This window comes from Onychostoma macrolepis, chromosome 05, assembly GCF_012432095.1.
Source record: "Onychostoma macrolepis isolate SWU-2019 chromosome 05, ASM1243209v1, whole genome shotgun sequence".
In the NCBI taxonomy this organism is placed as follows: domain Eukaryota; kingdom Metazoa; phylum Chordata; class Actinopteri; order Cypriniformes; family Cyprinidae; genus Onychostoma; species Onychostoma macrolepis.
Genome location: NC_081159.1, coordinates 24,619,281 through 24,646,583, shown reverse-complemented (window position 1 = coordinate 24,646,583; position 27,303 = coordinate 24,619,281). Strand labels below are relative to the sequence as shown.

At 36.9% G+C, this 27,303-nt stretch overlaps 1 protein-coding gene across 1 annotated transcript in view; it reads right to left on the bottom strand.

Annotated features, from left to right (window-relative positions):
• Positions 1 to 327: 327 nt before the first annotated feature.
• si:ch211-26b3.4 (connector enhancer of kinase suppressor of ras 2) overlaps positions 328 to 27,303 on the bottom strand; it is a 34,877-nt gene continuing 7,901 nt past the window's right edge. The window contains exons 2-23 of the mRNA XM_058777119.1: positions 23,875 to 24,038; positions 20,941 to 21,143; positions 20,501 to 20,588; positions 20,049 to 20,090; positions 19,012 to 19,131; positions 18,346 to 18,405; positions 15,903 to 15,971; positions 14,648 to 14,794; positions 12,397 to 12,527; positions 12,126 to 12,286; positions 10,843 to 10,923; positions 9,212 to 9,450; positions 8,831 to 8,865; positions 7,666 to 7,714; positions 7,313 to 7,361; positions 6,993 to 7,165; positions 6,541 to 6,614; positions 5,976 to 6,047; positions 5,827 to 5,897; positions 5,584 to 5,666; positions 3,645 to 4,346; positions 328 to 2,697 (exon numbers count right to left, since the gene is read on the bottom strand). Of these exons, the coding sequence (XP_058633102.1) occupies positions 2,476 to 2,697; positions 3,645 to 4,346; positions 5,584 to 5,666; positions 5,827 to 5,897; positions 5,976 to 6,047; positions 6,541 to 6,614; positions 6,993 to 7,165; positions 7,313 to 7,361; positions 7,666 to 7,714; positions 8,831 to 8,865; positions 9,212 to 9,450; positions 10,843 to 10,923; positions 12,126 to 12,286; positions 12,397 to 12,527; positions 14,648 to 14,794; positions 15,903 to 15,971; positions 18,346 to 18,405; positions 19,012 to 19,131; positions 20,049 to 20,090; positions 20,501 to 20,588; positions 20,941 to 21,143; positions 23,875 to 24,038 (3,035 nt within the window). The 3' untranslated portion in view covers positions 328 to 2,475. The remainder of the gene's footprint in view (positions 2,698 to 3,644; positions 4,347 to 5,583; positions 5,667 to 5,826; positions 5,898 to 5,975; positions 6,048 to 6,540; positions 6,615 to 6,992; positions 7,166 to 7,312; positions 7,362 to 7,665; positions 7,715 to 8,830; positions 8,866 to 9,211; positions 9,451 to 10,842; positions 10,924 to 12,125; positions 12,287 to 12,396; positions 12,528 to 14,647; positions 14,795 to 15,902; positions 15,972 to 18,345; positions 18,406 to 19,011; positions 19,132 to 20,048; positions 20,091 to 20,500; positions 20,589 to 20,940; positions 21,144 to 23,874; positions 24,039 to 27,303) is intronic.

The window sequence follows — 27,303 nt, the reverse complement described above, 5'->3', positions numbered from 1 at the left end:
AAATATTAACAAAAATCCAAAAATTGAGCCGGGGACCTCTGATTGAGTTTGCACAGAATGACGCATATGGGCCCAGTGCTGACTTGCTACGCCACTGGCTCTGTCTCCTGTTCCAGGTACTTCAACCCAAGTTAACTAAAATCAGTTTGTTTGGTGGTAAATATCTTGCTTTTTTTCACAAGAAAGCCATCAAGCCCTATGAAATCTTTGGTAAACCAAGCATACACACACAGTTGCATTTCAGCCTGAGATTTTACTGGACATTGGAACCATCACACAAGATGAGACCGCTGGAAAGTATCACAAAACACAAATGCAGAGTGCAGAGAACTCAGTTTATTAGTTTAACATTTTACAATCTGTATTATATATATTTATATATGTATTTATATTTCTGAAAGCAAAGAGGGTTAGCTTTGAATAATACTGTGAATAAATATCAGGCTCTTCCTGGTGTTTTAATATACAGAAGGGGAATTTTTGAAAGAAAACCTTGAAAAAAGAGCAATATGTTCCGTCTCAATGTTGCAGTGCAACTTACACCTTATACAGCATAGCCGTGTGGGGGAGAGAGGGGGGGACATGCCCTTAAAACCACAGTGAAACCCCGATGGCCTGGAGAACACACACTCACTCACTCACTCACACACACACACACATATCATGAGATGAAACACAGTGAAGTGTAACATTCTACATAAAAAGAATCATTAAAAAGGTAACTGCAACGGGCAGATGTGATTTTGAGAGTCGCTTTGGTAAGAAAGCATCAACCACGGACGTAAAAGTATTGTCTGTGTGTGGGCAGTGTGTGTGTTTGTTCCAATGAAATTTACAATTAACAAGCTATTGAATGAGTACATTCTATTCAATTAAAATACATCCCACGAGATTCTAAAAAGTGACAATCAAACATAACTGTAACACTGAGCACATATGCAGGGCTGCGTTTAAAACCAACGTGTTTGTAATGTGGACAAATGAGAACACACACACACGACATTTGGAAAGGGGACATTTTGCGCTCCACCGCCGGGAATGAACCAATTGATTTTTTATTTTTTTTTTGTATTTTAACCTCTAATTCTCTCCCGTTTGACTTTATCCAATTCTAGAATCCTGAGCCACTGACGTCTAGAATTGCGAAAGGGAATAAAATGTTGGCTTTAGGCTTGTGGAGTCTGTCTAAGGGACACGTACATTAGCAAACAGAAACTAACGACCTGAATGTAGCCCATAGCTCAGAGGTAATGACCAGCAAAGACCCGGAAACAAGCAAAAACAGTCATAACATCAGAGAAGCAAAGCTTTTCATCTTTTTTTGTAGAAAAAAATAGAGAGTAGAAAGGTTCTGCATTCGCAGAGTCAAAAGATTGCATTCACGAGTACAATTCACAGTTTTAAACAGAGGATGCAGCTATGCAAATAATATGTTCTTATATACAGACTGTTCTCTGGCCTGATAGCATATAGTAATACTTTTTTAAACCATGCATGAGTTTAGCTATAATATAAATATTCTAAAGAAGCCAAATTAAACACGTTACTACCTGCCAGGAGTTCATCTTTTCCCGAATGCAAATGTCATCAAACTCTCAAAAAGAGACTCTTCGGCATCCAACTGACTCGTTTTCTGTCTTTCTCTCATTTCTCTAATACACACACACACACACACACACACACACACACACTTTCCAACACTCTTGCTTGCTTTGAGAGTTGTATAGAGTAACACAGTAGGGCGGTGTTGCTTGGTAACAGAGTAAAGCCTGTTGCCCATGGCTACATGAGTGCTCTTCCTGCAGCATTCCAAGGGAAGGAAATCAAAAAAAAAAAAAAAAACATTTTTTATATATATATATATATATATATATATATATATATAAAATAAATAAACAAACAAACAAAATCTTCAGAAGATATATTTAAAAAAAAAAAAAAAAAAAATTAACTCCAATCAGAGAGAAAAATAAAAGATTTGTTTTTATATACGGTCCTACTTTGTTCAACAGGTTGTCAATTAATCTGAAAAGATGTTTCTTCAGGCATGCAGTGGGCACCTCATGGGGCCTTTCTTCCATCCGTCTCAAAATGTGGCCGTGATGAAATATATTGTACAGAGTTTGCCGTAAATGTGCAGGTAACACTTTTGCTTCCGTGAAGTTTGAGCAGTTTGAGTCACTTTTTCTGTTTCAGTGGCTGCGTGTCTGTCTGCAGTAGTTCTGGAGGCTGGGTCAGTTCTTTGACATTGATCTTACAGTGTATTGGTTCAATCCGGTGTCACTCGCGGTCAGGAGGAGGGCAGTATCAGGTCATCCGTCAAGGAGAAAGTGAAGACAGTCTGGATCCACAGTGTTTTTCAAAGTGTGTGTGTGTGTGTGGGTTTGAAACGCACGACTCCCGTTATTCATATATCTTTATGTCTGTATTTTAGCATGTGACTGTTTGTTAGTCGTGTGGGTGCGTGACTGTGTTTCACACGTGCGTTTCTATGAAAGAGTGAGTGTGCATCATCAGCGTTGGCGAGAGAGGTGAAAGGTCGTTGGACTCGCTGGGCGGTTCCAGTGGGGCAGAGCTGAACTCACAGATATCCAGGAAGAGCTCGTGGTTACGTTGCTTCCATTCACGAAACTTCCTCGAGGTCAAACAAGGGTCGTCCAGCAACTGACTGATTATCGCCAAGTCACCCTCCTTTGCCTGTTGGTGAAGGGGAAAGAGAGCGGTTGAAAATTCTTCCTTCGTTCATCTTCGGAAAACAAATGAAGATATTTTAATGAAATCCAAGAGCTTTCTGACCCCGCATAGACAGCAACACAACTGACAAGTTCAAGGCCCAGAAAGGTAGTAAGGACATTGATAAAATATTGCTAAAATTGCTAAATTGATAATCCTTGTGACATCAGTGGTTCAATCATAATGTTATGAATCTACGAGAATACTTTTTGTGCGCAAAGAAAACAAAAGTAATGACTACTGTATATTCAACAATTTCTTCTCTTCCGTATCAGTCTTCAACGTGCGTTGAACCATTGATGTCACATGGATTATTTTACGGATGTCCTTTCCACCTTTCTGGGCCTTGAATGTGTCAGTTGCATTGCTGTCTATGCGGGGAAATCTCATGGATTTCATCAAAAATATCTTAATTTGTGTTCTGAAGATGAATGAATGTCTTACGGGTTTGGAACGACATGAGGGTTTTAATTTTTGGGTCAACTATCCCTTTAAGCAAGGATGCATTAAACTGATCAAAAGTAACAGTAGACATTTATAATGTTACAAAAATTTTCTTTTTCAAATAAATGCCATTCTTTTTTACTGTCACTATCACAGAAATAAATTACATTAAAAATGCATCAAAATAGAAAATGGCTATTTTAAATGTAATAATATTTTACAATATATATATTTTACTGCATTTTAATCAAATAAATGTTTTGGTGAGCATAAGAAACCTTTAAAAACCAAAACTTTCATCACAGTAGCATACTAACACTATATTTTGTGTTGTACTGTATTACATTCATCTACTAAAAAACATGACTGCAGTGGAGTTTATAATAGAAGTTTACCCTGTTATAGTTTACGTCCACGTTCCAAACCCAAAAGTTTAAAAAGGTCAACTGCTTTCTGCGTTTGCGTACCTTTAGCGTGGAGCGGAGAACCCGTATACGGTGCAGTCGTTCATTTGTGGCGGGGTCATTGCTGCGTTTGATGAAGGAGCGTCTGAACTCTTGTTTGGTGGAAGGCCTCTGCTGGCCTAAAGCTGAGAGACTGGCCTGCTCCAGCGATCGGTACAGCTCCTGCAGGCCGTCCGTGCCATCGGACACTTTTTCTTCGCTCTCAGGCCTCCTGTTGCTAGATTTGCGAACCTGCTTTTCCTCCTCCTCTTCCTCCTCCTCTTCCTCATGGAGATGAGTTCTTGGCCTCAGAGTGCCATGTGTGTGCGCATGCGTATGCGTACGGGCGCTGCGGTGCGAGTGTCCGTGTGTGTCGCGGTGGCGAGGGAGGCTCTGACTACGCTGCTTGTGAGTGTGATGGCGAGGCCGGGACTCTTCGCTGTCCGTCAACGGAAACGGCCCGTCACGTTCCAGAGGACGCCGGCGCTGGGCGGGGAGCGTGGCCTGTCGATGCTGGTCAGGTGACAGCAGAGCTGGCTCCTCCTCTTCTGCGGTCTGAAGGTAGTGTAGGCCTGTGCTGGTCAAGGGGGTTTCAATCAGGTCTTGCCATGAGCGGCGTTCTCGATGGGAGGATCGGCAGGAAGAATGGGACTCCTCGGCAGAGGAATGCGAGAATGTGGAGCCACTGGAAAAATGGCGCTCAGGAAATGGACTGGACGAAGTTGCCTGAGGACAAAAGAAACCTTGGTCATTATCATTGTCAGCTGTCAGTCAGAAAGCTAGAGGTATAAGATGACAGTTCACTATTTGTTTTCCACCAGTATAGATTTTTCCTCTAGATTTGCTTATGGAGATAAATTCTACGTTCATTTTACAGATTTGAACTTGGACCTATTCAGACTGTGATGGCATTTCTGCAATAATTTTTTCTATTTCCTTTTTAAAAAAATGGTAATGTATACTACCATATAACCATTTTGGGTAAGTATGATTTCTTGACATGACATCAGTAGTTCAATCGTAGCTACAAGAATACTTTTTGTGAGCAGAGAAAACAAATATTGTTCAACTTTGTTCAACAATTTCTTCTCTTCCTTGTCAGTCTTCGATGTGCGTTGAACCATTGATGTCACATAGACTCTTTTGTCCTTACTACCTTTCTGGGCCTTGAAGGTGTCACATGCATTGCTGTCTATGCAGGGTCAGAAAACGCTCGGATTTCATCAAAAATATCTTTCTATCTCCAAAGATGAAGAAGGTCTTTGTTTTTCACCAGTATAGTGCTGGTGTGGGAGCTGGTGCTCAGCAAACCTCTCTGTGAGCCAAAAAATGACAAAACTGACCATGTTACATCATATATTGCCTATAAATAAGCATGAAAATCACCTTATTTGCAACTTATTTTCTCATCTGAAGTAATGTAATTTTAACACCTTGATGCCATCATTATGAGCTGGCTGGGCTTGGTAAGATTTTTAATACTTTTGAAAGAAGTCTCTTTTGCTCACCCAGGCTGCAATTATTTGATCAAATTTAAAAATACGTACTGACCCCAAACAAATGAATGGTTGTGTGTGTATAATATAAATTTTTACTATGAAGTATATTCATAAATTCAAATTTGAAAATCAATTTGCAAATAAAAATCAATTTCAGACAGAAGGGTGAAACAATGGTTGGAGTGTATAGAAATATTAACAAGGTGCTGCAATGGGAGAACAAACCTATTTGTGCCATGCAGTTTTGTTTTGCAAATTAGAAAAAAATAAATTGCCCTGATGCTTGACTTCTTATTTTACTGGTTCCTGATTTGAGGTTTTAGTGGAAATTGTTAACAGGCTCCAAAACCAATATCGTGACAGTGTGACGGTAGAAATAGAAATAGTTTCTGTTAAAGAAAATGAAAGAGTGTGTTTTGGGCTGAATGTATGCAATGTGTATTTAGACGTGAGTTTATACTCACAGAGGGGTTGTGGTGGTACGTGGCCTCCTGTTTGAGCGTCATAGAGCCATCCACCTCATCCTGGTCACTCTCACTCCAGTAATCTAAATAAAAATATCAGAATAACATATACATGACATTATAGCTTGCAATAGTCAGATTAGGCTTTTCAACAGCTTACAGAACAATGAAATGGTGTAAAACTAGAGTCAGTGAGATCACAACACTATGGGCTCATGATTACATCACACGATGTGATCTAACCTTCATCAGGACGCGGTACCGGATCATCAGGCGTGTAGCCAATCGCAGCTAAGCCTAAACGGTTCATCCACCTGAAACAGGAAACACAGATGTGAGAGGAAATAACAGAGAGGGGAGCTGATGTTTGAACAGGCTCTGAAACCACTTACCTGTTCATCTCCTCTAAATGATCTGTAGCAAAAAAGAAACTCTTAATTTTGGGATGACATGCTTTGAAGGCACTGAAACAAAAAAGACAAAGAAAAAGAGACGTTCACACACAAATATCTAGTTTGTGTGTGTGTGTGTGTGTGTGCACGCGTTTTTGTGACAAATGAGGACATACATTTGTATAATGACAAGGGTATTACAAGGAGAAGGTGACTTTTCAGGACATTACCCCATGTCCCCACTTTTCAAACGTATAAATCACACAGAATGGAGTGTATTAAAAATCTGAAATAGCACAAAGTTTCCTGTAAGGGGTAGGGTTAGATGTAGGATTGGTGTAGGGCAATAGCACATACAGTTTGTACAGTATAAAAACCATTACGCCTATGGGATGTCCCCACTTTTCACAAAAACAAACTTGTGTGTGTGTGTGTTTGTGTTTGTAAAAGAAAGAGTGACCTAATTTCCGTTAGCTGATGGGTTTCAAACAAAGACCCACCCAAAAACCAGCAAACCCAACACAACAGAGAGAAAGAGTGATTATTGTTGTCTTCTAACACTCACTGTTTCCTCCTGCACTCAATTGCTCTGTCTATCCGAAACTCTGGCAAACTGATGAAGCCCTCTGCTTTCTCATCCTGAGCAAAGAAATAAAGAACAAGAGAAATCATTTCTGCATCATAACTACAGCAGTTACGTGATAGTATAAATGCACAGATTTTCTCTAAAACTGAGAGATGTGATGCACACTTTAATATGCAAAAACTAGAAAACATTACATTACTCCCATGTGTGAGCCTGTTACCAGGCCATCAATGAAGGCAGCAGGTAATGAAAGTGCTGATAATTGTGTAATTAGTAATAATAGTAGAGATTGACTGGCTGGATGTGGAATTGTAAAGCTGTTTCAGATCCCAGAATTATTTAAAGTGGAAATGGATAAAAGATTGAACGCTATACACTTTCATACATCCTACACACAACACAAAAGAAAGGAATTGTGTTTGTTTACTTACGTTCTGATTGGTGTACCAGTACAGGTTGGAGTCTTTGAGAACGAACCAGTACTTCTTCCATTTCTGTGTAAAGTAGCCAGTGGCGTCCTTCTTTTTCCATAGCCAGCCTTCACAGTCCCCATGACCCAGATCTTTGCAGGCAATACGCCTCCTGCTGGCACTACTGAGGGAACCTACACGCGCACACGCACAGCATATTAAATGACAGAATAACATTGTGATAATATTCTTCTTGACAAACACAGCACAGTGTAACACAACACACAACCCATGCACTCGAAGTAAACTCAGGAGCTTGTATGCATCGCATCTCATTGTACCTTTGCTTTTTTTCTTGGGCTTGGTCCTCAGAGAGGCGTAATGTACAGACTAGAGAGAGGAGAGGAAGGACACATAAGGAACAAAGAATTGCTTGTGTCATTCTCATAAACCAAAGCTTTGAGGATTTCTATTTAAAACACATTATAACAGATATATATATATATATATATATATAATAAAAAACTAGTGTTCATCAACTAATGTCTAACTACCACAACTATTTTTGTTGCCATATTGCAAATAAAAATTCTCCAATCAAAAAATAAAATAAAAACTACTGAAAATTGTATCTGCACCACTTGTTCCCAACATTCTCATTAATACTAATGCTGTACATGCGCTTGTAGTTTACCTTCCTCATTGATGCCCCTGCTTGTCGGTCAAGTCCTGAACTGGCATATCTGTAGAGAGGGGCAACAGGAGAAAGACAATGAGACAGTCAGACAAGAACAGAGTTCTGTTTTCAGTGGCCTTTTAATTATGTGATTATTAGAACTGCCTGAGCGTAGCAGTGTAATTTATGATTCCACCTGCAGCAAGAATAAAAAAATAAAAAAAATTCTCACCTACTTAACTCAAACAAAGGCACAGGTAGTGGACAGGATGCTGGGGTTTGAGGTTAACTTCATAACTTATTCCAACTGAAACCACCCTAGCACAGCTGCTCATGCTCAAACACACACACACAATATTTTTGAATAATAAGGACTACAACTAAACCTCAGGCACCCAGACAACGCTCTTTAATCTAATTGGAGATCGTTCCATGTTCACACAGACTCGTTCCACAGCATCGGACTCTGCAGACTCTTACAGCTTCAGCCACAGAGGAAATAAAAACCTCCTTAAAAATGCAGCTAAGGAATTTCTGTTCCTCATTTTTAAATAAACGGCAGTTCATTAAGACCCTCGCTGTGGTGACTGTTGTGCGCTCTATCAAAACTCTCCTTCATAATTTACTGTACTAAGATGACATGCTGTCAATTTAAGAATTCAAAACTTGTTCCCCAGTCCAGTATGTATAGATTATTATTCTCCAAAAACATCTTATTTTTAAACCCTTGGATTTATCTTGTGATTTGTAGACATCTGGCCATGTGTAGCACCTGCTTCCCTGAAAACCTTTCTGAATTAGCTCGGTGATGAGAATCAGAGGCTGAAGGTTATTTGGTTCGTTTTAAACCATTTGAGTGACACATGGTAGGGCAGATTATGATACATTATCGTCAATCTGTCACAATGTAATGCAGGCTATACAAAGAGGCACATATTACAGCATGGACCAGTTCAAATCGATAATAGACCCAACAGTCAACCCACAGCTCATGTGTAAGCAGTTTTTGTCCTCAAGGGAGTGTTTACAAAGAATTATTGAGGACAAAGCTGAAAACAACAGCCCAAAAAAGACATTTTTGCCGTAACCTTTACTCTTTGCGTTAACAAGTCAACCCCAGGGGATAATAATTCAATAATACAAACAAATATGATAATTTAAGGACGGTATGAAGTTTACTTGCCTATCAGCATCTGCTCGAAGTGTGTCTGCAGCTCTCTGAGGCAAAGAAGAGAATGACAAAGACAAAAAGAGACAGAGAGGAAGACAGATTTGAATTTCCTGTTCTGTGTTATGAAAAAAAACCCTACTGTTCCAGAGACGTGTGAGTGTGTACAATCACGTGATCAAATTATGGATCAATAATTTGACTAGTATGTCACTAGATGAGGCAATTTTTCCTTTTTTTTTTTTTTTAATAAACAAATATAAATGTCAGAATGTCTGATATGCCTCTAAGTTAAAACACTAATATTTGAAAACCGTATCGATGTTTACTGACATCACACAATTGCAATTGTGTGAGAAAAGTCACAGCTCAGATCAGATTCAGCATTTCACTTACATGGTAGTGTGGCATCGTATTAGAGTCGGGCACGGGGAAGGGCAGACCCTCAGGGGGACCTGTGTCCAGACGCACAGGCGGGGCAAGCATAGAGGGACTAATGGGAAAACTGGGACTGCTGGGATTTCGGCTCTTCTTCCTGGATCGTCTGCTTGTGTCACGCTGGGAAAACTCTGCCTCTTCCTGGATCAACAAAATCCTATCATCACTGAGGAACCGCAAGAGGGAGGAATCAGAATCTGATGGACAAAGACAGAAACCAAGCAGTGAGTCACATTCTGAGCCAAAAACACTGTAATGGGAACATAAGCGTACTGCAAAATATTCATGACTCCAGCTGCCACAGCACGAAGCTACTCTTGCACCTTCCTGTGTGTGTGTGTGTGTGTGAGGGTTTTGGAGGTTTATTTCCCCTCAAGGAGGTTTGCTTTCTATTTATATCTGTGCCAATGTCACCTACGCAATCTCTGTTCTATTCTTAGAGTTGTGTTTCCACAAAAAAGAAACGGGGAAGTAATAAATTAGTCATTTGATATGTTTACATGTCACCTTTCTCCCCAAAAACCAAAAAGTAAAGTTGGTTACTGTCATTGAAAAAAGTTCTGTTTCTCAAATCTTTAAGTTAAACTAGATTAACGCTCACACATTAAGAGGAGTTGGTAAAGATATCAGCAGAAATGAGATTTTCTAAGTTATAAGTTTCACTGCTCTGTTGTTGCTTTTTGAGAGGGGAAAAAAATTCTATAGTATATTCAGAAAAAAAAAACGTTACCCTGTACTGAACAACCAGCGGCAGCGGTAATGGTTGTTTACATTTCCTCCTGCTTTCTAAAGCTCAGTTGGCTTCTTCAAAGAAGTCTGTCCTACTCTCAACTTTCACAGACAAGCCTGCGTAACAGTATTTCCTGCTTTTGGTTGCAAAGTTCTCTAGAACAAAGTCACCACCTTACAGCTTTATGTTCTCTGATCTCATGCTCTGAAATGTCAGTTCTATAGTTTTGTGACATTTACGTTCTTTATATATACTTGTGAAATCAACTTACACTGCAAATGCCAGGATATGCAACCAAGAATGCCACATGATGCTGAAAAACTAGATTGTAGTTACCAAGAAGCAGCTCCTAACTTTGTAGTTAACTTCAAATACCAACATTAACAAAGACATTCACATATTAAGTAAACACATGTTTGGTATAATGTAATATGTGATTTTTATAATCACAGATCTCTAAATATGAGGGGTACTTCCTAAATTTAGGGCAAGAAAATTGTGCATAGTTCCTTAGAAATATGAGTGGGAAACCACTGGCTTACACCTCTCTTTCCTAGTGAGACTGTAAGCATTAGAGATGGAGCATTTATTACTGACACTGAGCTCTGACCTAAAATCCTCATAGAGGCCAACATCTGTCCATTTTTTAAAAGACAGAACTGTTAATGGCATTTTTGAGTGGACCGCTTTTAATTTCCTCGCTAGATAGACAAAATCAGTGTTGGCCATGGGCGTCAGCAATGTCTACAATTACAATAAGGCACATAAGTTTTAAATTAAATTACAAGTTGGTGCCAGTGGAGTTAAAAAACAAAAAGTAGTAAATTGGTTAAATGTGCCAACAAATTAAAATCATCACCTCTGCTTCCTCTTTTGTAAACTCCAGATTCTTGAGGCTCTGCCAGCCATTCAGTTCCCATTGAAACCTGTCGGATGTCACCTACAGGCAGAGACAAACATCATTTAAGTGTGTATCTGTGTGTGTACTGGTGTATTTCATAGCATCTTTCATCTATTCTCTCAGTGTGTATTATAGTGCACGTAGTAGTACAGCGGCAACATACTAAATGGCTGAGATTTGCAGTTTAACGCTGGAGATCCCTAGTGGCTTAATCTCCTGTAGTGCACTGCGTCTATGTCCAGCTTAAAAATGTACATTGTGTAATTTTGCATAAGCATACAACAGTTTATTTAATAATATATGAAACAGTGTACAGTTTCATATATTATTAAAAAAAGAGAATACAGTATTCTATATATAGTGTATAGAGACAGTATGTACCATAATAGTATGGCGTTCTGAATTGAGAATACATTATGTATATGAATTATGACTGTAACAACTCATTTAGAAAACAGATAATAATACTTACAGACCAGTCTTTTAAATTCAAACTAAAATATAGCAATAAAAATCATCCTGTACAGACACAATAATTTTTTTATTAAAATGAGCATTAATTGTGTGTACACTTAAAAAAATACAATGCTAATATTTCAATTTTTCATTTTTTACTTTCTTTCTTTTTTTATAAACATTTTTTAAACATATTTTAAGTAAGTATATGTGCTGGCAGTTTTAGCGTTGCTGAGTGAAGCGTGTCAGGGATTGAAATGTCACATTTTTGCGTTTTGCTCTGAAACCGGCAGTGTGTAGCCTAGATTTATGCAATATATTCGAATGGAAATCTTATACAGTGTTACGGTTAGTCATATTAGTGCATTAGCAGCTGTCAACTATGTTGGTGCATAAATGAGTGGTCTGAAAACTTATTTACCCAGCGCATTGTTTTTATTTTGGTCATTCATGCGCACCTGCACACCACTTTATATACATGTATTGTTCCTGATTAAATCAATGGAAATTTACAGTAAAGAAAACTAGGGTTTCTCTGCTTAATTTGGAAAATAATGTTACAATGCAAAAAAATGCTCATGGTCCTAAAAAGGGCTAATTTTCTTAATAAAAAATATCATTTCTTATAATAAACTACTTGAGGACATCAATAATAATTACATACAAATAACTTATTTTTTTTTTAAGTTTTAAATTAGCCATAATTAAAATGTGAATGTAAATATTATTTATTTGAATTTGAATTCATTTTTGCATATTTGTAAAATCCAATTGCATCTTCTTACTGTGAGTTGGGGTCCGGTCTCTGCGTCGCAGTCCGGTATTTCTCCCCGAATCCTCTTCCAGGAGGGGGAAGTACTGACCCCCCAGTAATTCCTGTTCTACATAATACCCCGGTGAATCCGAGCCAAACACACCAAACCCACCCCGATCCAGATCATCCTCTCTAATTGAGAGAGAACAAGAGCCAAGGAAGAAATAAAAAGGGGAATACAATTACACCAACATGCTAAAAGAAACAGTTTTTCATACATTTTATATTTCATATGTGAATACCTGTGTCCGTAGACAGGGGAAAGAATAAAAACATCATGTCCCCCAGGTGTGTCCACTCCAGGTGAGAGGCCCACTGACCCAAGTGTGCTGGGTGGGGTGGGAGAACCACTGCACGGACTGGTGGACAGCGGCTGTCAATCAAAAACATGCACAAAATGGCCTCAGTATGAAGCTAATGACACTTTGTTGTCATTATTAATGCAATAGAAAAGAATTACATGAAAATCAGCTATTAGACCATACAAATAACAGACAAATAAAAACATTTTTTCCAAATATAGTTGTACAGTATGTTAGTCTGGAGCAGTTAGTTTCACTAGAGGGCAGGACAGTGATCGGTCACACACGTCCAAAGACCTTTGACTAATTGAGGACCAAGAGTGTGTTAAAAAAACAAAAACAACAACGATGGTGTTTCCCTTAGCAACCATGAGTGCTGCATCAGTCAGTTAGCAATGAGGAAAAGCATAGCAACAAGCAGCAGACAGCAATCCAGGAACAAGAGACACGAGAATCATGTACACAAAAACTCTTGCAGTTATCAGTGGGCATTGTTTTATTGCACATAAATATTTCAGTACAATTATGTCCTTTTATTCTTTAGTCATTTTATCCAGCTGTTCATTTATAGTGCCATCTCTAGGGGGTGACGTGAGCGATATACCGGTAGACATGATTAAACTTTAACTATAAAGATAACGATAAAGATATAGTTCTAAAAATCGTTCTCAATATTAAAGAATAGCAGAGTCAGTCCACACCACAACTATAACGATAAAGGCACAGAGAAACAATATTGTTGGAATCATTTTCAGAATGATTTTTTTCCAGCTGATGAATGATAAAAACATTTACACCCAATCAGAATCCATCCTGCTATAATGAGCTCGAGAATTTAAAGCGGCAGACAAGTGTGCGCTTAGAATATACAGACGATATCGTACGCTGGTGTGGATGCTAATATTGTTGTCTTTATAGTCATCTTTATAGTTATCGTTCTTGGTGTGAATGGGGCTTAAATCTGTAGAAATTTGTCAACCGATTTATCGTGGTTACACGCTCACGGGACATTGCTGTGCTGTTTGCATGCATTTTTAAGCATTGCGGTTTAAAACAAGTGATTTTAAGTCACTGAAATGCAATCAGCAATGAAAGAGAACTCATTTTGCTATATGCACATGAAGATGCTTCTCATAGAGCGTTGGAGTATTGAACGTTATTTTTGCAGCTTTATAGGCCTTGAACGGTTAAATACACACACTTGTATGTGACAAAATATCCGTCTCTTCAAGTATCCTCGTAAACACAGTAACTTAGGTCTTAAGTGAAAGCAAACAGCTGAGAAAGAAAACATGTAAGAGTATATTGGATCCGGGCAGCTCTTAAAGTGACAGCAGTCTAATATTCCTGCTGTCTGTCATTCATGTTAATCAAACAACAAAGGACAGAAAATCTCTCACTGTTCTTGACTAAATCACTTTTGTAACTTTAATAAAAGGAAAATATACATTTAATTTACACAGTGAAGAATATGCAGTGTTTTTATTCATTTGACTACTTTATTAAATGTAGCATTTCTTTTAGTTATGTCCTATTGCTTGTAATTAGTTTCGAATTCATATTTAATCGCTGACTGTTTACTTGACTTCAGTGAGCTTCAGTTTTTTTCATTTAAGCTGATATTGACTCTGGTGACCAGAATTATGATAAATTTTGATATCATAAAGACCTTATTTAAAGCAAAAATAACTATATTTTGATATATATCCTTACTGTGAAATAAAATGACTTATATCGTGATATATGATTTTGGTCATATCGCCCACCGCTAGCTGTCTTCCATTCAGTAATTCACAAGCATACAATATATCTGCTCTTTAATTGTTTATTTATTCAGGAAGGAAGGATTTAAAATCCTCTTTCACCATAAGTTGATCTGTAATTATGTCAATAAGCATTATGTCCTTTAGATCACCAATGTGGATTCATTCATGAGTGAAGGTCCACTCCGCTCCGCTGTGTCGTGACTGTGAGGAGAGGACACATGTGCAAGCTTTAACTGCATCTGTCTGATACTTGTATCCAGAGCAACCATGGAACTCTGGCTGCCATGGCAACAAGCCGTACGGAACTCATTCAATGCTCTGAGATGCACTCATATGCACACACTCGCACACACTACATATTAAATGGATACACTTGAACAAACACATTGAACTATCCTGACACACACACACACACACACACAGACCTGCAGGGCGAGTGGTTTCCAGCGGGCGTTCTTCAGCAGTGCAGGGGTGGAGCCCAGAGTGTTCTGTGGCCTCTTCTTCAGCGTGAGGATGACTCCACTCGGATCCTCACGGAGACAGTTGACCAAATTCTTCAACTGCCAGCCCACCTGAAAGATAGAGATAAATATAATTAAATAAATAATGTTAAACTACCCTAGTAAAAAAATATGCCATAACTTATTTAAAATACATTTATTTCATACTGAATATACTTCAAATCCATATTTATTGACAAATCATGTAAGACTTAGTGATATAAAATTATAATTAAACTTCATTTGGAGTAGTTCTTTATTGCACAATGCACATTTCTTAATATTATGTGTGTTTTAAAATGTGTTCTAATATCACTATTAATAAGGATTGTGATATTTAAAGTGTAGCTGAAGTATACTTGCAATAGTTCCACTTCAGCACAATCAAATATACTTTAGTCGGACTTCAGCACTTCTTTCACATAATTAAAGTGCGTTAAGCAAAAAATTAGATGTTCCAGTTTAGCAGATTTTAGGTATACCATTTTAGTATATCAAAAGTACAATTGTAAGGTAGTTTTATTAAGCACATAAATATATAAATGTATTTGTAGTATAATTAGCACAAAATAAATGTATTTCAGATACATTTTAGCATATATTTTTTCCACTAGGTTAGTAGTGTGAAAGATTAATATTTTGCAAAGAATCATATATTTATAGTAAAGTATAGTAGTTATATTTGGAGTAAAGAGAAATGGCGGCTGGGGATTAAATCATGGTCATGTTGTAGTAATTTGTTGAACAAATGGCCACATTTGACTAAAACGGGGGAACCAATTAATAAGTTGTGATTAAACAAATTCTTCACAATTTGACTAAAATGAGGGAATGAATTCTTAATTCATAGAAACAAATTCTTAACTTGTGGCCACGATAAATATATTTTTGTCCACATGACATGTGCACGGGACTCTAGAAAACAATGTTAGAGAGCAAAAAATATTTATGGCCCTAAAATAGGTCTCATTTTCTAATTGATTTCCTTAATGAAAAGTATAATTTCTTATGAATTTTTAGACATGTTTATGACAGGCTTCATGAGATCCACCTGAAAACCCTTGAGCATCAGCCATCAGCTGATAATCAATCATACCTGTGCATTACTGAACATTACTGCACATATGCTCTGATGCAAGGTCAAAACAGATGTCAACCTGACCCACGCAATGATACACACCACAGTTTGGTGATTGACCTGAATGACCTCGTCACCGGCATGGATCTTCTTACACTGATCTGCAGGAGACTGCGAGAGAGAGAGAGAGAGAGATTAATAACCCCTGTTCATTATAGAAATAAATCGGACACCAGGTATTTCCGTGTACAGCATCATACATGCCTAAATGTTGATCTTCCCTATAAAGAACGTTTGAGGGTCTTATAATCAAAATCTCACTCATCTGGGCTGCGTTTCCCAAAAGCATTGTAAGCCTAAGAAGATCGTAGAGAGCATTGGTGCCAGTGGTTTCTACAATCAACAAAGCATGCTTTTGGGAAATACAGCTCTGCTCATTTCTTCTGCCTGTACACAAATAGCTAAATATTTATTTCAAACACAGTAAGCTGTCATTAGATGATGATTCTATGCATTAGCTACTTACAGTACAAATCTTGCAGTGACAGTCTGCCTGGGGCAACCTTAGATTAAATGTCTTTTTCAAGGGTACAACGGTAGGCATTTTCAAACATTTTGGGGTTTGAACAATTTTCCCAAATGTTTAACCACTAAACCATGCCACACCAATCCAGAATATTATTCAGATGATTTAGCATTTCCTCTGATGTGTCGTTTTATAAGCTTGATGAGGAAGATCGTCCATTAGCTGAACAGTAAATGTGCGTTAAGAGTTAGAAATCAATGAGTTCTGTTCTTTCAGCAGCTAAAAAAAGGCTTGTAGCTTGAGTCCAACCTAATTGAACACGTGCATAAATGATTTAACAACAGCACTGGAACAATCCACCATTCCAAGCCTCACTCTACCCAGCTCTGAAATCAAGTGCATGCTCTATGCGGATGACCTGGTTCTGCTGTCCCCACAGAAGAGCTGCAGCACAGCATGTGCTTTATAGAGCAACACTGCCTGAAATGGGCACTGACAATCTGAAGGAAACCAGAGCTGGTTTGCCTACAGATAAGAAGTCCTATCGCACAGCATCACAAATGATGATCTTAAAATTGACCTGGGTTTAATCTTGGTGTTGAAGAACTACGATGGTGCTTTACATACGGCCCTATGAAATCTGATTTTCCCAAATTCTGTTTTTTTCCATTAAAATTTTTCTGGATTACATTTTTTTTTGTCTTAATGATTAAATTAAATTAAATTAAATTAAATTAAATTAAATTAAATTAAATTAAATTAAATTAAATTAAATTAAATTAAATTAAATTAAATTAAATTAAATTAAATTAAAACATGTATAATTAATTCAAATCATGAAGCTTACATGATTTAACGGCAATTTATTAAAACATTTAACACAAAATAAAATTTTAAGGCCCTATGAAAACTCTGTTTTCCATGAATTGGATTCTATTTTAATGGTTTCATTTAAATTGTAATAATCAAAAGAATCTAAGTAATTGATTAAAAAAAAAAAAAAAACTAATTTATTATTATTTATTTTTGTATTTTTTCACAAATACCGTGTCGTGTGTTTACATTTTTCTGGTAAATAATTTTGCTGGTAAATATTTCTTAAAAATTATTTTTAATTATTTTATTATTAGTAGTAGTTCTATCATTGCATTATGTAATATATTTCTGTCACAGTTTCTTCAAGTTAAACTGAAGTTTTATTTTGATGGGTTGCTGTGAAGACCTTTGAGTTTCTGTTTGTATATGATATGATATACAAGAAGGACAAGAAACAGTAAAATGCTCATGAAGTGACTCTCAGAGCAGTTCTAGAAATTGTTAATGTGTTCATCTACTCATATACTGAGGCGGCAGAGGCTGAAAACACAGCGAGCATCACACGTATGTGTGTAGGTAACGAAACCACGCATCTGCACCATTCATTCACGCAGAACATGCAGGATTCATATTAAATGTATTAATTAATTATATCAACTGTAAATGTCACACACTGCCATGAACCATAAAAACTTAGTGGGAAACTAGTATGGTTACTGTTAACTGACACTATCAATATCATTTTCAGTAACTGAAATAAATCTCAAATAAAATAATGTTTGATTAAAGACTTAAACTTTACAAAAAACAAAAATAAGTTGAAATAATAGAAGAAATAAATAGAACTAAATAGAAAAAAACTAATAAATGACAAGAGTAGGGCTACATCATAAAAATGAATAAAACTAAGTATAAGGGACATTTTATGCATTTTACCAATGACAGCACCTTTAATACTTGTTTTCAGAGCCACTAGGGGAGCACATTGTCTGAGATCTTTTGATTCATTGTGATATCTCATGTCCTGCCTGAACCCTAAACCTGAAAAAGGTCGACAGTTTAAATGACCATCCTGGCATTCCCAGGTGGGATTCTCCAAACATTGTGGGAAGAAGTGAGGCGTACAGCTGTTTATTATTTTAGGGTTCGGATTGGTGGGATTTATATGAGATGGGTAAAGAATAAATCCAGCTCTGAACTCACATTCTCTGTGGTTCCAGTGATTACATGAAGACCGTCATATGTGGACTTGATGTACATGCCCTAAAAAGAGGAAAGAGGCTGTTGTCAATCATAAAATCAATCAATCATAGTACATCACAGCTAGATTTATACAGATTTTTCAAACGGTGCTGAAGTGTATCATTTCTGTCATTAAATGGAACTGCAAAAACAATGATTGTTTTCAAACAGCTTTCTCATTCTTGCAATTGGTCACACAAACAGATAGTCCCATGTATTCGGAAATATTGTAATTACTAATTCTGAGCACAAGAATGACCAAGAATGTACAAAACAGCTCATAGACAAGTTTTTTGAAAAATAGAAATTGTTGTCAAGTACCAAATATATTTTTGATGACATATTTTCATCATTTTGAATTCAGATGTAGTTATTTGGGTACTTGGGTATTTAGGCTACTTTCATGTTATGTTTCCAAGATAAATGCATGACATTCTTTTATAAAGAATGTGCGACTTGGAAGTATGAGATTCAGGTACACTTTAGGGCAGCATTTGTCTACAAATAGTTGTCTTATAGTTGTGTCTGAATATTACGCATCGTAATATTATGCATTATAACTCTGCATGCATGTGCATTCCCGTATTTCTGTTAATTATAGAAGGGATATTGCCATTGTTTACTCACCAGGCCCTCACTAGGCATAACGTTCGTCAGATGGACAACCTCTAGGTGGGCAGACTGTGACACCAACGAATCAGACGACAATGAAATAATGTGCTCACAGATCCCTGATAGAGTCTTGCACTGCAAAGAGAGATAAAGACAGAAAGACAATAAGAGAGAGACAGACCAGTGTTGTCAGTCCATGTTTGCGGTTCTACAGTAAAGCTCTCAGTCTAATTATAGCTGTTGAACTGGAAAGGAACAGTGAACACTGGCAACACTGCGAACCATTCACACGAAAGGCATTCAGCGTCATGAAATGTACCCATAATGAATAATGAATCGTCATTATTAAGTCATATGCTATATATAGATTTATTCATGCTATATTCTTTCTTTCATCTTTTTCTCTCTGTTTGTCTCCATCCATCCATCTATCCCTCCCTCTCTTTCTGTTCTACAGGCAGTGATCCCGAAGGGAAAAAAATTCACAATCTACATTATTCAAGATAACCAACCTTAGGCTAAACACACACATAACAGATTTTTGCTTCAGAGCAGGCTAGATACATGTGACTCCACAATCACGTTTTACTTGAAATATACTTTTAAACGCTGTGTGTGAGTGAGAAAAGTGTGCGAGTGTGTGCTTCTTCACTATACTTGTAAAAGACTTCACAACTACTGTACAGTAAAATGTCTTATAACCAGCCTGTAGGGATGGAGGATGTTCCTCACTTGTAAAAAGCTTTTATAAAGTGGCCAAATAATGTCTATGTAAACATCTTAAAGGACATTTTATTTAGCTAGAAAGGTGGTTGCACCTTAAAAGCAGGATTTAGACAAATCAAATAATGAACTAAAAAAAAAAATGTCAATGGTTTAACAAAAATGTGACTTTCCCTTTGGTTTTCCTTATGACTTTCATTTTTATTGCATTACTGAGTCAAAGTAATTGCCTGTGGTAATCAAAATTAGACGCTGTCAATACAGTTAATAGGGAGTGTACAAGTTTGTGTGTGTGAAAAGCAAGTGTGTGTGGCTTGAGAAACACTCACCACATGTAGAATCTTATTCTCAGTTTCATACACTGTGCAATCCTGAGAGGAAAAGAGAAACACATACATCAAAATAATAATAAAGGACTGTGCTGTTTGTGTGAATACAACACACACACACACACACACACACACATGTTGGTTTATGTGGTTTACGGGGACTCTCCATAGGCGTAATGGTTTTTATACTGTACAAACTGTATGTGCTATTGCCCTACACCAACCCTACACCTAAACCTACCCCTTTACAGGAGACTGTCTGCATTTTTAGATAAAAAAAAACACCATTTAGTATGTTTTTTAAGCCTTTTGATTTACAGGGACATAGGCAGTGTCCTCATAAACCACCTTCAAATTGTAATACCTCTGTCATACCCATGTTATTATACAAATTTGTGTCCCCGTAAACCAAATAAACATGCGCACACACACACACACACACAAACACACACCTGCTGTACTATGGTGGTTAGCTCTAGACAGAGCTGAACAATGTTGTTCTTCAGCACTGAGTACTCAGAAACACTGACAAATGGAGACCTGCAAATAAAGCAAAACACATACACGAAGAGATGAACACAAACAACTATCCATACCAATCATCAAGAGCTACATTTTTCTTTTTCTTTTTTCACATTTTAAACATGACATGACCCAGGCTGGACTCCAAACCTAGGTTTCAGGATAGTTTCCATTATACAAGCAAAAAATGCAATTAGTTTACTTTTCGTCTGTTATTTTGTGCAGCTTATCCAGGCTGTTTGACTCACTTTTGATTCAGTACCATCAAGTGTAATTTCAGTCCCATTAAATTCTATGATATTATGTGACGTTCAGGTTTAATCTGTTCAGCCCAGGTGAGTTCATGCCCTGTTTAGATCTTTTTAAGTACCTGTCCAGCCAGGCTAGTAGATTTTTAGCTGCTCCGATGAGGTCAACGACTGAAGTCAGGAAGTCATTGGGAAGGCGTCGCGACACCCGTCCGTCATAATGGCCCCCGCGGCGGCGGCCCGTGATGAAGTTCTGCAGATTCTTAGCGGATGCATTGAGTTTGTGCGACAAAGTCCGCAAATTCTCGGTCTCTAGACCATAGTTCTGCAACGGGAGAAAAAAAAAATTGTTGAGGTATTTATGCTACCATTCAAAAGTTTGAAGTCTGTAAGATTTTTTTTTTACATTTTATTCAGCAAGCATGCATTAAATTGAGCAAAAGTGACAGTATATACTTCTGCGTTGTTACAAAAGATTTATATTTCAAATAAATGCTGTTCAGAACATTCTATTTATCAAAGAATGCTGAAAATACAGAATATGTAAAGCAGCACAACTGTTTTTAACTGTGATAATAAGAAATGTTTCTTAAATGCACCAAATCAACATATTAGAATGATTTCTGAAGGGTATTTGAAATTGTAGCAATATTTCAAAATATTACTATGTTTTTTCTTTTCTGTAGTTTGCCTTGGTAAGCATAGCTTCTTACATAACATTAAACAATCTTACAGACACCAAACTTTAGTGTATTTAGTGTTTGATAAAGCCTAATTTATTATTTTAAAATGTTCTTTTCAATACAAATTCCAATATCAGTTCAATATCATTGAGACGCTGTGTAAGCAGAAGAAAATCCCATCAAGCTGCATTCTCACAGCATGTACAGAGGGTCATCACTATACACACTAACAAAGTTCCTCAGAAATAAAGGACTGCCTACACTGTGAAATGAAATAAAGCACACAATCAAGTCTCCATTCATATCTGGCAAAGGCATTACTCAGAATAAATGTCATTTTCTCAGAACTGCTGCTTGGAGACCGTGGAACTGCAAAACCCATCATTTCTGTGAATCGATCGGCTGAATAGTTCAATCACTGGACCATTCTGATTCATAACTGACTGTTTCAAACCTTTTAGTGGCAAACAACATTTTCTCATGTTTGTTTTGGGTTTGTTTATAGTATTAATCAGCTGGACCCAACATCTCTCATTTATAGACAGGAGGGGTTTTCCGACTCTTGATTTTTTTTTTCTTTATATGGAACCTGCAGCACTGACGTGTCATTTTCTACAGTCGTGACTGTTGTGCTCTTATCTAAGCGCCACAATCACTGCATAAATTAGAGCCACAATGCATATTAATATGCAGACACCCATTAAATGTGCCAACCTATTATAAATAGATCCTTATATAAATAGGTTCAACAGTAAGATCTTTGATGTTGTTCATGATGGCACCTTCTTAAAAGCTCTCCGAGGCGTCTTTAGAATCAAAATATGTTTTCAGGTAGCTATGTATATCAGAAAAAATAGCAGAGACCCAAAGCAAAGAGAAAGATTTTAAAAGAACAAACCCTGGAAGGTCAGCAGAATCCTGTGAGGATTTAGGAATGATCTGGTGACAGGTGACTCTTGTTTTAAAGAAGGTTTCAATGCAACATTTATGAGGAGAAAAAGACTTTGAGATGGTGCTTCAGAGGGCAGCCGTTGTGTGTTGCTTTACTTCCACTTTTGTATGTTTTTGTTTTTCTAATTCCGCTCATCTCATGATACCCAATAACATACTCCAGGGAGATTCTGTAATGCATTTTTTATTTTGTATTGTGTAGACTGCTGAAAAATTAAGTAGAATTTTCAAGCTGAATTTAATTTATGCATTTAATGAACTTAGGATGTGCCTCACATGGTCTGTGCCACTGCATGTTAATTTAAGGCATACTGAAATGTTTCTGTTAGGTCTTGTGAGGTATGCACTTTTTTCAAATATTATTTTCTTTTAAAGCCAGATAGAAATTGCAAATGTAAAAACCCTCATTTTAGCTAAGTGATTGACAGACTGGTGACTCTAATGTATAAGATACCATTTTAACGGCGCCGATAGTCTTGTGGGCAGCGCACTGAAATACAGCACCGTTGTGCTACGGGTGTCCTGAGTTTGAATCCTGACTCGAGGATCGATCCCAAACCCCCTCTATCTTTCTCCCACTTCACTTCCTGGCAGTTCTGATCTGTCCTGTCATAATAAAGGCAAAAATGCCAAAAATATATATTTTTTAAAAGATACCATTTTAAATTTATATTATATATTTTTTCAAATGTATCATTTTGGTTATAATATTATTATTAATTTTAGATTTCTATATTTAATATATTTACTTTAAACTGAAGTCTGTAGATACAGGCATTTTAATGTCAAGTGGTGTTGTTATTGTTTACTACTATTAAAAATAAAAAAATTAGTAAAAGTTGTTTTCATTAATTTTAATTAAGATAAACAATTATAATAAAATAATTTAAAATTTAAATAAAAATAATACAATTAAAATGAAAAATATACAAGTTGTTTAAGTTAACTAAAATTACTACAATTTAAATATAATCAATTAAAATTAAATATAAATTAAAATGAACTAAAATAAAAAATGAATAAAAATGTCAAAATCCAATTTTTTTTTTTTCATTTGTAAATTCAACTTTTTAGTTTTTTAATTTTTTTTTAATTGAAAAAAAAGAAAAATAAACTAATTCAAAAATAGTTATCAGTGTTTTTGAAAGCTATTTCAAAAACTTGAGAGGATGTTAACTAGTCTGATTTAACTCCTCCTCTCTCTCTCTCTATGATGCATGAATTCCTCCCGCAGCCAATCAAAACCAAAAACGCATCTTCCCTTCGCTCCACACACTCCCTCCTCTTTTTGTGTACTGGTTGGGAGATCCCCGCTGGGTGCTAATCATTCAGTGTTAAGCGGAGTTTGATTAAAATGTCTGTTGTGTCATTAATACAAAACAAACACATCATTATCACAGCCAGTCTCTTTTACACACACACCAGAGCGCAGAGTAAGTCCACAGCTTCCAGAATGAGCTCCTGGTGTCCGATGCGGGTCACGCCAAGCTCTTCCAGCTCCTGATGGGTGATGTGAAGCAGCTGCTCTCCGGTTATCTGCTCTCTCTCAAACGTCCTCATATACTGCAGCAAACAGTCGTCCAGCCCTGAGAGAGAGGAAAGTGCAACACAACCATGTGATCAATTCATTTATGTCATGTAATTAACTTAAAACGTGACCCAGTGTAATGGTGCTTCTCTCCATACAGAGAGCTGTCATTAAGATGATTAATACACAACGCTCACACACACACACCGCACGCGACACGCAAACACACCATAAACCTGCCAGTGATGTCAAGTGGCTAATTCCTGTAACAGTTTGTGCTTTATCCTAAAAAAAGACGATAAACCACTTAGTGATTACAGACACGTCTCTCAGAACAAGACACACACCTGCATTTCTCACACACACACACACACACATTCTCTGGCTGAGAGACTCTTCTGTTGGAACATTCAGAACTCGCGGATACACACACGATCTGTCCTTCAGAACCAGCTCTATGGTCTCAAATACACACAAGATAACCTGTGTGTTCGGTTTCCGTTATGTGTGTGTGTGTGTGTGTGTGTGTGTGTGTGTGTGTGTATGTATATGTGTGTGTGTGTAGGATGTCCTTCAGCTAAACAGACTCTCTCTCGTGCTCATTCTCTTCATTCTCTCGTTCTGCTCCAGCTATACGGGCTGCTTGGCAACCGTTGCTTAGAGACGGGGAGGTAAGCCTGCACAGGGAATGATAAAGGCCTCCATTTCCTACAGTCCTACACACACACACGTCCATACTGGAAAGGCGCATGCATACATACACTTCAAACATAGACGCGCATTTCACACACAAGTTGTCTTAACAGCTAAAGGAGATTTTTGTGATTTAAGCAGCACTTGTAACATCCAGAAAAATTGCAAATATGATGAGTCTTTGCACACGGTTTCTTGAACGCTCCCCTGTTTGCCATTGGTTGGATGAACAGACCATTATAGGTGGGAATGGTTTACAGTGGTAGCCAAAATTATTAGAACACTAGTATTTTCACCAGCTGAAAAATGGTTTTAAGTCAGTTATTTGTATCGTTTGCTGTAGTGTGTCAGTAGGAAATATCAGTTTACATTTCCAAACATTCATTTTGCCATTAATTGTAATAATCCAGTGAGATCTTTGTCTGACAACAGCCAGTGCTCCACACAGAGATCTGATCTGATCATCCTCCAGTCTGTCTGGAATCACATGAAGAAACACAACAAACTGAGACAGACTAAATCCAGAAGAACTGTGGCAACGTCTCCAAGATGCTTCAAGAAACCTACCTCCAAAGCTACAGTACTGTTAAAAGGCACTTGTGTAAAAATGCTGAAAAATGAGGATGCTGTTAAAAATAATGTCATGAATAGATAACTTCTATTAACTAAATTAAATCAACATTTGGTGTGTGTGACCATCCTTTGCGTTTAAAGCTTTTGCTCTAGGTGCACTTACGCATAATTTTTCAGGTAGCTTTGCAGGTAGGTTTCTTGAAGCATCTTGGAGACATTGCCACAGTTCTTCTGGTTTTAGTCTGTCTCAGTTTGTGCTGATTCTTCATGTGATTCCAGACAGACTGGAGGATGATGAGATCAGGGCCCGTATTCACAAAACATTTTATCTTAGCACTAAGAGTTCTCCTAAATAGCAGTAAAAGTTTTTAGCTAAGAGTTTTCTCTTAAAACCTATTCACAGAGCTGCTGAGACAAACTTTTACTAAGGAATAGAGAGAAGTCTTAAACTAAGAGTAAGGGCGGGGCTGACCTCGTTGCTATGGATGATGTCAGCACTTGCAAACTATGCACACAATGATTAGCTGACAGGAGGGAGGGGTCTCTGTCAGAGATTTATTCATAGAAATATTGTAGAGTGCGATATTATGTTGCCATATTCAAATAAAGGTTTAAAAACAAAAATGTTGCCACATTCAAATTAAGATTTTAAAATGCAGGCTAAGTGTCAATAATTAAACAACTATATGTTCAGCTAATTGTCAGCCTCTTACATGTGTGCTTCTCGTAAACAATTAGCGGATATACATATAAACAGGCTTTTAATTACAGAGTAGAATTATCTAATATTAAGACAGGCAAACGAAGTAATGATGCCAAGTATATAAATCAAAGAAAAATTTGGAGTTGGGATAACCTCCAAAACCAAAAAAGATGTGTAGGAAAACATATGTGTGCAAATAAATGCAGTGTGTTTCTAAAAAGTTTACATTCTGAGGCAGATTGCTGGCAACAGCCATTTTAGCCCTGCTGAAAAAAACAATAGAAACCATCACATAATTTGTAATGTTTTTACTGGTTATAATGGGAATTGTACTGGTTTTAATGGTAACTGTAATGGTGCCTGTTGGGTCGACTGCTAATTGGTCACCTTCTATTGGTGGCTTGTTAAAACCACTAAATCCTAATGGAACATGTCCCAAAACCATTTTTTAATGGTTTAAATGGTTAAAAGTTGATGGTGTGTAATGTTTGTAATGGTATTTGCAGTGGAAACCATTAGAATTTGATGGTTTGTATTGTTTTTTTCAGCAGGAAGGATAGTTTGTGTTTTAGTCTTAGTGGCTTAGGAGTCCTCTTCACAACTCCTAATGTTTCACACATTTAGGAGCTAGTTTTAGCACTAAAACGCTTTGTGAAATACTCTTAGAGTAAAAATTTAGGAGTCCTAAATTTAGGATTGACAAACCCATTATTTTAAAGATTTTTCTCCTAAATCGGCAAGTTATGAGCTACTTTTAGCCTCAATATGTTTTGTAAATACAGGCCCAGATTTCTGTGTGGAGCACTGGCTGTTGTCAGACAAAAATCTCACTGGATTATTATAATTAATGGAAAAATGAATGTTTGGAAATGTAAACTTATATTTCCTACTGACACACTACAGCAAACGATACAAATAACTGACCTTTTTTAGCTGGTGAAAATAGTGTTCTAATCATTTTGGCCACCACTGTATTTCTAGACTAGGTTTCATAAAAATAAAAATAAAATATTTAAAAATATATTACTATTGCATATTTGCCCTAGTAAAAAAAAAGTAATATATTAAAATAAAATAAAAACATTTATTTCATACTAAGTGTAGTAATGACATATCACTTGAGACTAATTGATATAAAAAATTATAATTACTTCATTTGCAGTACTACTTGTGTACAATGCAAATTTCTAAATATTAAGCCCAAAATGTGTTTTAATGTCACTATTGATGAGGACTGTATGATCTTTGAATAATATCGGTCTTTAAATGCAAGATATTTCAGGTGTAACTGAAGTATACTTGCAATAGTTCCACTTTAGCACAATCGACATTCTACGAACAGTAAGTAACTTTG